This window comes from Corapipo altera, unplaced genomic scaffold (genome assembly GCF_003945725.1).
Source record: "Corapipo altera isolate COAL_440 unplaced genomic scaffold, ASM394572v1 2c, whole genome shotgun sequence".
In the NCBI taxonomy this organism is placed as follows: Eukaryota; Metazoa; Chordata; class Aves; order Passeriformes; family Pipridae; genus Corapipo; species Corapipo altera.
This window is the reverse complement of record NW_020884923.1, coordinates 5664568-5674002: the sequence shown is the minus strand read 5'-3', so window position 1 is coordinate 5674002 and position 9435 is coordinate 5664568. Positions and strand designations below refer to the sequence as shown.

The 9435-nt window shown below is 44.1% G+C and overlaps 1 protein-coding gene across 4 annotated transcripts; it reads right to left on the bottom strand.

The window, feature by feature from the left end:
* Window positions 1-2037: 2037 nt before the first annotated feature.
* ZBTB18 (zinc finger and BTB domain containing 18) lies at window positions 2038-9382 on the bottom strand. Of its 4 annotated transcripts, none has more exons than XM_027657333.1 (3): window positions 9173-9382; window positions 7780-7863; window positions 4106-5688 (listed from the first exon to the last, which is right to left on the bottom strand). In XM_027657333.1, exons 2-3 carry the CDS (start codon window positions 7790-7792, stop codon window positions 4106-4108), a joined length of 1596 nt encoding a protein of 531 aa, XP_027513134.1. In that variant the 5' UTR covers window positions 7793-7863; window positions 9173-9382. The 4 variants fall into 4 exon arrangements, with proteins under 4 accessions (XP_027513137.1, XP_027513133.1, XP_027513134.1 ...); XM_027657334.1 differs by lacking the exon at window positions 9173-9382 and adding an exon at window positions 8369-8496; XM_027657336.1 differs by lacking the exon at window positions 7780-7863 and having other exon boundaries at window positions 2038-5688.
* Window positions 9383-9435: the final 53 nt, after the last annotated feature.

The following is a 9435-nucleotide window of genomic DNA, read 5'->3' as shown; positions in this document are numbered from 1 at the left end:
AGAAACAATGAGGATCCCTTCCCTTCCTTGGCCAGAAAGTTTTGTTTTAAACTCTTACCAATTTCTTCAAATTGCACCTAAACCACACAAATATCTCAATAAGTAGGTGATCTGTAGAATGCTGTGCCTGATTCAAAAGTCTCTGTTACACCAAACCTCTAAGCTTGAGTTTAGAGAAAACACAAAATTAAGAGAATATTAAGCTGTCACAGGCAGTGGTTAAAAAAAATTGCCAAATTATATATTTAGCATGTTCCCTGTGAGTCTTGGGCTAGAAGTACTCACAGTTAAAAACTGACAACTATCACCGGTCAGAGAAAGTCGTCTGAACCCGTGAAGTTTAAAGCGCACAGTTTCCATTCCCGCACCTTGCCTTCAACCATCATGGCAACACAGACAGTGAGGATTTTGTTACCACAGTATCCTCAAGCCGAATAAAATGCTCACTCATGCTTCATTATCGAGGGACTGTATTAAAAAAAAAAAAAAAGGAAAAAGTTACAGCTATTTAGATATGTCTGTACATTAAACCTTATGGAGAGAAGCAACACACAGGAGTATGTTTCATCTTTTCATTTAAGAAACACTTTGACAGCCACAAGCCTGTGCTGCACACATATAAATCATGTCTAGATAAACTCCAAAGTACAAAGAATATTTTGAACTATTTTGTCATTGATGGCTAAGTTATGTTTTCTGTTCCCTTCTGAAGAAGGACTACTTCTAAGTTGAGTTTTATTTGGGAATCTACAACCCTTGAAAATCTTAATGTTGAAGAACAAATGGTGAATCTGCCTGGAGCTACAGCCAAAGCTCATCAGCTGCATGGATTTCAGCGCTGCAATATTAGTTGTCTTTCAGTCTTGACGACACTTTAAACTGTCTTAACTACCCATAATATTCTACCATATGAAAGCCTACAGAAAAGGTCTGCTCCTAGAACAAGAGAATTCTATGCAGTTGAAGATGCTAACACTGACAAAAGGAAATGTTTTCAGAATATCTGTAATAACTCAAAAAAAATCCACACCCCAAACACAGCAAAGGACGATTGAAAATTGTTATGAATAATAAAACAGTGAAAAAGATCGTTTTGCGTACATACAAATTACCGTTGATGTAGGAAGACAGCAGAATAGCTTAGGCACCGAGATTCACTTGATCACTGCACAACTTCAGTTGTACCTACACAGATGACAAATGTAATGAAATGTTTAAATTATTTTCCCTCCTTCAGGTTGGTCCTGCTGTCTCTGTTCCAGCCTTCTAATTTAGCTCTACTTTTGTATTCCCATTGGGCTCTGCAGTGCTGGTCTCATTCCTAGGATGAAGCGGCCTCAAACAAGAATTCTGGGTATATCCTGCAACAAGCATCTAAACCAGGTCTTTTTCAAAGGTTTCACTGAGCTTCATTTAATTTTTTTTAAAGAAACATTTAGTCTGTAAAAGTAATCCTCCAAAGGATTTAGGATTATTTCAATTTTTATCTGTAGTCCAGACAGTTTTAAAGTGTTACCGGTGGTTTGGACATTTTGACTGCCTACTGTAACATTGACGGTCAGTCAGTACCTGGACAATGCTTCAGATTAAGTTGTTGCCTTTTGCTCTACTGTTCTGGTAGAGACCAATATATACAAGAGTGAGCCCAAGAGAGCTCCTTGGAGTGAAATTAAGCCCAGAAAAGGAATTGTGTGCCTGCATAGATAGATGTTTGCATGGTAGCAAAATTTCTGGAATGGAATAGATTGCTTCTGCAAAAGTCTTTGGGGAAGAAAAAAAAAAAATTATAAAAAAATCACCTCTACAGAATGATCGAGAGCTACACACAGAGAAACGCTTTCAAAACACAAGCATTTAATTTTTTTAAATGTTAAGTGAGATGTAAATATGTACGTTAGCAACAAAGTGCTCAAAAGCATACTGAAAACATATTCCATACACAGTTAGCAATAGAAGTCTGTACAAAAGTAATAAAGTTACACATTATAAAAAATACTCCATAACTATAATTTAAAAGAGGGAAAAAAGACAAGGGAATTGATTTCTCAGTTCATATAATTTATTGCAGTTAGCACACAGTTTAAAAATTCACCAACACACCAATAGTACAAAACTAAACAGCATTATAAGTTATTCCCTCCTCAGGAAAATAAAACATACTATGATTGTCAAAGCTAGATGTCAGTCTAAGTTTTAGAACAAAAGAAGAATGTGAAACTAAGGAAAGGAAAAAAGCAATCACTCACGAGGACCACAAAAAAATCCAAGAGAAAGTCCATTTTCCTCAGACACTGATTGTCTTCTCTAACTTAAGAAAAGAATGTAGTTTTAAAACCTAGAAACTATTCAAGTAACTAAAGATAACGCTCCAAGGCCATTTTCACAGCTTTTTTTTTGTTTTAAATGCCATTACAGCCAAATTAACACACATTTGACCAAATATTTCCAAAACAGTCCAGCAATACACAATGGAGTTTTCCATTCAGTATCTTAAGCACAAAAATAGGCTATGTTTACAGTAGTTAAGGCGATCAAATTTTAAACAAAAGCAGAGAGAAAAAAAAAAAAGAAAAAAAAAAGGAAAAAACAGCAAACGTTTTCCATGCTACTCCCATAGACCTTATTTGTAAGTGCAAGACAGGAAAACAAACACTGTGCAAAATGCTTTTGACCTGCGTGTTGGTCATTAAAACCACACGTCAGGCTGCAGTCTCTGCTGCTTGGATACGCATAGTCCTTCCCCGGCCCCCCCGGCCCCCCCTGTCACTCAGGCCTGCCCAGGCCTTTCAGCCTGGGGCTTTTTTTGCCTTTTTTTTTTTTTTTTTTTTCATCCCCAGGCCCTTTTCAACGCGGGGGGAAAAAAAAAAAAAAGAACGACCTATTGTGGTGGAGTGGTGCAGCAGGAATCCTACAAATGCTCATCTGGGGAAATGGACGCACCTCAGTTGGAGCTGGCGTGGGGTCTGTGCAATTAGAAGGGGTCTGGGGTTAGTAAATGCACACCGCACATGCAAATCTCGAAGCCTGGTTGTAAACATTCAATTTTTTTTCCTTGTGAACATAGCTAAATCGGCGACTCGTAGCTTAAGTTCTTCTCAACTTAAAGACAGTGGGAAAATAAATTTAAATTAGATAAAATAAAAACAGTGCATTTCTCTTCTTCGTAACACTGGCATTTTCAACGGTGTCGGGTTTTTTCCTAAGGAAATTAAATAATTTTCAACTCACTCGTTAAAGTTATACAATGCAAACAAAGACAAAAATATACTGAAAATCATGCATTTCTGTAGCGTTAATATTTACTTTTCAAGACTCAACTAAGAGCATCAACACAACCTGCCAAGTTCTTTGATACCTCCCCCCGGCCCATGTAATCAATTACAGTATACAATAACAGTAATTCACATTTTTTAAACACACAGTTCATCACTGCTGAAGCTGCAATATCCTTTTTCATCCCAAGCAAACCTTCACGTAAGACAGAGTCCCAGTGATCCCAGTGTACTCTCAGGGTTTTTGCTTTATGTTTTTTGTGTTGGTTTTTTTTGTGTTTTTTTTTTTTTTTCCAGTGGGAACTGTCAGAAATCCAGAAGTTGCCATAATAAGTTTTAAGTCAACCGCTTGTTTAAAAATAGATAATCCAGCATTTCAGAAATTTTCCATTTGGGTCTAAAAGCATTCAGGTTTCCAACAGCTAGAAAGGACTCATGCAATTATAGAAATGTAAAGGAACTGACAAAATTGAGAGAGGATTTCTACATTCAGATTTTAAGAGGGAAAAAGATCAAGAGCTTAAAAGAACGCAGTGTTTTAGGGAGAATAAAGCCACATCCAAATTTTTTGAATTGGAGATTCCTTAGAAGTAAAGTATCCGCTGGCTTCTATTCCGAAAAGGGGGAAAAATACGCTTCGCAGTTAGTTACTTTGTCGGATTACCTCTACAGTTCATTTTTATCGGAGTGCTAAATTAGTGAAATATTCATGCTGCCTTAAAGTGCAAAAACAAGCTAATAGCCAAACTTTCAGTTCAAGGAAACAAGATTGCTTTTAGACTGTACCACAACTATATAGATTTATATATATATTATTTATATATATAAAAATTTTATTTCCAAAGTTCTTGTGAGCTATCTTCTAAGGTCCAGTCTCTGACAGTAGGTAAGCTCAGTGCTTCACTTTTGACAGACAATGAGTTCACCAACTCACAGTGAAACTTCCGAATGTGTCTGTAAAGGTCTCCAGACTGTGTGAACCTGCGTTCACACCACTTACAAGCATGAGGCTTCTCCCGCGTGTGAACCACTGCGTGGCGGCTCAGGTTGTGGGAGTACTGGAAGCTCTTTCCACACTGGGTGCAAGTGTAGGGCTTTTCACCTGAATGAGTCCTCTCATGACGTTTCAAGGTGTACATGCAAGAAAAAGTCTTACCACACAGCGAGCAGGTTGGGACATTGACATCAGTAGCAGGCTTGCTGCGGATCCCGTCCTGCTCTCGAAAGTGCGTGCTTAAATGAATTTGCAGGATGTGGGGGCTAGGAAAGACCTTGTTGCAGAGAGGACACATGAAAATTTGGCCAGCGGGGCTAAGTATGTTTGACACATAAGGGAGCAAGCTGCTGTCCATGTTTCCTTCCACCTGGACTCTCTCATTCTCTGGAGTTATCATTTCATCATCGCTTGCCTTGTCCTCTCTATCTAGCTCCCTCAAGACCGAATCTTCCCTCATTGGAGCCAGGTGGGCCGGCTCATACTGTACCCTGTTATTAGTGCTCACACTTTCTTTCACAGTGCTATGTTCCATATCATAGTCATTAGTGCCAACATCACTCTCATCACAGGAAGCCTCTTTCTCCACCTTCACCTGAACCAGGCTGCTTCTAAGCATGTCCTGTGAAGAGAAATAAGAACTGTTCAAATTTTCAACTCCTGAAAGGCTGGACTTGACAGACAGGTCCAGCACGCAGTCAACATCTGCTGAATCCCTCACGGAGGTGACAGACCTCTGGGACAAAGACTCTGTTGAGCTGCAGGGGCTGGCTACTGTTTTTCCAGCTGCTGCTGTGTGCGTCTCTGCCTCTCCGCCAGTCTGGGGAATGCCTGCTGAGTCTGAGGGCAATCTCATCCACATGTTCCCAGGCTCAGCCGCCAAGTCCCTTTTGCTAGGCAGGATGTTCAATTTTTCATCTTCTCCGTCGTCTTCATCGCTGGGCAAGTCTCCTGGCATGTGGCTGCTGCCGTCGGAGAGGCTCTCCACTTTGTCTGAACAACTTGAGGCATCTTCCTCCTTTTTTGTACTGTCTGCCTCCGTGGTTGCTTTCTCTTTCAGCTTCTTTTTGCAGACTTTGACAATGTCATACATGTGGAGATAACTGGCAGCTGCTAGCACGTCTTCAATGGGCAAGTCTTTGAACTGGAGCTTTCCTTCGTACATGAATTCAAGCAGGAGAGCGAAAGCTGGGGCTGTAACAATGTCGCTGTTCAGATGAACAATGTCCCTTTTGTCCAGCTGGTCCTTGTAAAAGAGGTGGAAATACATGCTGCATGAAGCCAGAACAGCTCTGTGCGCTCGGAACTGGGCATCTCCTACCAGAACAGTGCAATCACAAAGAAAACCCTGATGTCTCTGCTCACTCAGACACTGCAGCAAATGTCTACTGTGGTCAGGAAACTCCATACTGTCTTCATAACCTATAAGCAACAAGATTTTTAAAAATTAAATGTAGGTTGGAATCACAGAACTTACGAATCCAAGTAATTCCACTCTAAAATCCCGTATTTATATTGCCGAAATTCTGGTACTGACACCACGCAAAGATTACTTAACATGCATGTACGATGGCAACTCTTTCCCCGACTTACCACCACAGTTATGATTTCCCTTCTGTGGTAAATAAGCCAGTCTATTAAGCGCAAAGGTACATCTGTAATTTTTTTTTTAAGTATCACTGCTGTTCATAAAATCTGTTCAACAGTTTTGTGGGGTTTTTTTTAGGGAACTTCTTCCAGATTGCATCCATAGGAGGGCAGACCCCAAAAAAATTTTTTTTTGAACACTAAGTTTAAGAGATCACAGAAGCGGAAGAAAAAAAAAAAAATCAGATAATCTACCTTCTTTTTAAAGTCAAACTGTAGTAAGAGGAGAGGTTCATACATGAAGAAATGCTAATATACCCAAATCTGATGGTCTAACATTCATAAGCTAGAAAAATTATTTACATGTGTCAACTTATATCAACAGTAAAAATAAAAGTTTTTAGAAATTTAGTTTGCATTGTTTTCTTCTTGTAGTAAGTACAGTTTTTTTAAGGCTTTAGACCTTTTCCATACTGTACAATATAACATGAACATTTTTTGCCAACATGCAGAATACACAAAGGAAAGCTAACAACCAAAACGCCAACGAACACCACTTCCCTGTGCAGAAGGACAGAAATTTCCTTCCCCTCCCACACCAGGCAGTTCGCAGTACCAAGCTCAAAGAAAAAAAAAAAGTCATTCAACGTGAGCGTGTGTGCATGTGTGCAGGTCTAAAATCAGTATCCCAAGTACTATTCTTACCCAAGTGTCTTTCTATTTGCCTTCCTTGATGATAAAGAAAAAATAAACTTAAAAAAGAAGTAGAGAAGTCAAAATTCAAATGAAAAGTAAAATCTCTTAAAAACCTGTCTTAATCTATTCTTCTGTGATTGATAGCAATGGTCTCCCAAATCATCTAAGCAGATCGTGACTCTTAGGCTGGCAGATATTACTGAAAAACCCCCATCCCTCACAAACCAAGATGTACTAAAACTTACAACACGACCCCTACTATATTCTGTAAAATACCATTGCTAGAGTAAAGCACGAAGATTTACAATACAATCACTTTAAGTGCCCCACAGCCAACATCAATCCTAATCCTTAAGAGGGCTAAAAATAAAGATTGGAGGGCAGCTCACAAGGTAGCTGTGATCAAATTAGGAGGCTGAAAGGACAGAGAGGGACGAAGAAGGAAGCTTATAAACATCTGATCCAGCTGACTGTGGCCATATGGCAGCTGCTGCCCAGATAAAGAGATTAAGAATAGAGGAGTGCGATTACAGCTGTCTGGCCAATTCAGGCAGCTCAAATCTACAAGTTCTAAATTAGTCGCAAATACAAAAACTCCTTCAAATAATTATTGTTACACTAAATAAAAGATTTCAAATGCTACATGCAAGAAAGAAAAGAGGAAACCAGTCAAGCCATTCTCCTGGGTACAAAAGTTTTTAAACACATAACTGATTTCTATCTTTCAGAAGCACTACAGCTGTATGCTACTGTGTTTCTGAGCTGCTGGATATTTAACCGTGAAGTTTAATGAAAGACTTGCCCACAAACAGATTTTAGCCAGAACGGTCCTTTTCTAAAAAAGCACACTTTCGTATATTTCCCTAAACCCCCCGCAAAGTCATCTAAAAGATGCAAGACAAGAGCATAAAGCAGAACTCTCTTTAGGCTTGCCACTAAATCCACTGCAGTTTTGGTCCTAGAAATGAAGAATGAACTTGCTCTCTCCTTTTTCCAAACCAAGACATTCTCACAATATGTATTAAAGTTAATGCTAACAATGTGCCCAAGAACTGGTACTATGCAACTGTAGCCCAAGCCTTTTGACTAAGTCCACTTATCTATTTAACACTCAATTTCATATATTACCTCTAAACTTGGTTAGAAAAGTAATGTGATTTTTTTTCTGAAATTCAATAAACAACACACCAAAACAGAAATATGCTGTATCTAATCTATTGCTACTCCTACCTTTAGTACACATAAACCTGATTAAGTCCTTTCCTCTGAGTCTTGCTGGCTCCAGGTCTGTTAGATCGGTGGAAAAAAAGCAGACTAGGAGAGACAGATGCAAAGTGGAGATGATGTTAGAGAGGAATGAGATACCTTCTCCACACACAGATCTGCACACACTAACTCCCTGTCTGTGTGTTAGAATAAAAGGCTGAGGGATGGCAGGCTGTCAGCTGCTCTGACATCATGTTCAGATGGAAATGCTACCTCCAGCTGTGCTCCTTTTAATGCCATATGCTACTCCTCTACACTCCTGCCACCAGCTTTTTCTTAGGAGAACTTTTCTCTTCTGTTAGTATAAACAAAATACTTCAAAGTCTCTTTTTTTCAAACTTTCTAACAGGGAGGAAAAAAAAAAAAAAGAAAATCCTAAACATATGGGGCTCTGCTGTATGTGCAGCATAGCAACACTTCTGCCTTAAGTTGGAGGACCGCTTTATGTGCTGACAGCGTACCCCAGCCACGGGGTTACCCCAGAAATCCACACCGGCTCGGTTTTACCGAGTCCTGGGGTTACAAGCAGAAATTAACCGGACCCATTTATCACCTCACGGCTCCCCGCTTCGCAGCCGGTCCTTGCAGTTCCAGCGTTTAAGACAGCGCAAGTGACACCGAGCACCAACTCGGGCTCCTTCGGAGCCGCGGAGCAGCTCCCCCGGCCGGGGCTCTACTGCGAGCGCTCGGCTCGACTCCCGCACCGCTCTCGCCCCGCGGGGGCCGGCGCTGGCCATCTCTGTGACCGCAGCGACCCCGGGACGCGGGTCCCCGGCCCCGCAGGCTGCGAGTGGCCACCCCGCCCGAGCGGGAGCCCCGAGCCCCGCCGGCCCCCCCTGTGACACTCACGCGTGTCCCAAGGGGGGCGGGCCAGCTGCCCGCTGCCGGGCAGGGACAGCCCGGCGCCCCCCGGGACGGGACGGGCGGGGAGGCGGCGGCGCGCACCAAGTTCCCCGCGGGCCTAGCCCCCTCTTCCCCGCCGGGCGGCGGCAACTTTTGGCCGGGGCTGTGTGTGTTCCCCACCCCCCCCCCGGCCCCGACAGCCCCGTCCGGGGACCCGGTACCGCAGGCAGCGCCGCCCCCGCCTGGGGCCGGGCCGTGGCCGGGTGCGCCGGCAGCCGCCCCGCGGGGAAGGAAGCAGCTGCCCGGCGCGCAGGAAAAGCCGCCCCCGGGTCACGGCGGCAACAAAAGAAAAGTAACCGGGAGCGGCGCCTGGGCGGCCAGTCCCGCCGCCCGGGGAGCGCTGCCCCCGCCCCTCCGCCCACCCCCCGCCGGACCCGCCGCCAACTCCGCCCGCCCCGCGGGGCCGCAGCGGCCCCGGCCCCGGGTGTGTGGGGATGAGGGCAGCGGGACTCACACTGCGCGGCGGCCCGAAGTCCCCGCGCTCCCGCCGCCGCCCGCCGGCTCCTCTTCGCTCACTTGCCGCTCCGGGATCGCGCCTCGCCCCCCGCCCGCCCCCCGCGCCCGCTGGCCGCCGCCCCCCCCCGGGCTCCCCCCTGCCGGCGGCTGAGGAGCGAGCGGGGCAGCCGGCGGAGCGAAGCGGGCCCCGGGCTCAGCGGCTCCCCATGGCACCGGCGGGGCGCGGGGGCGGGCGGGGGTCGGGGGCGGGCGGGGGCGCGG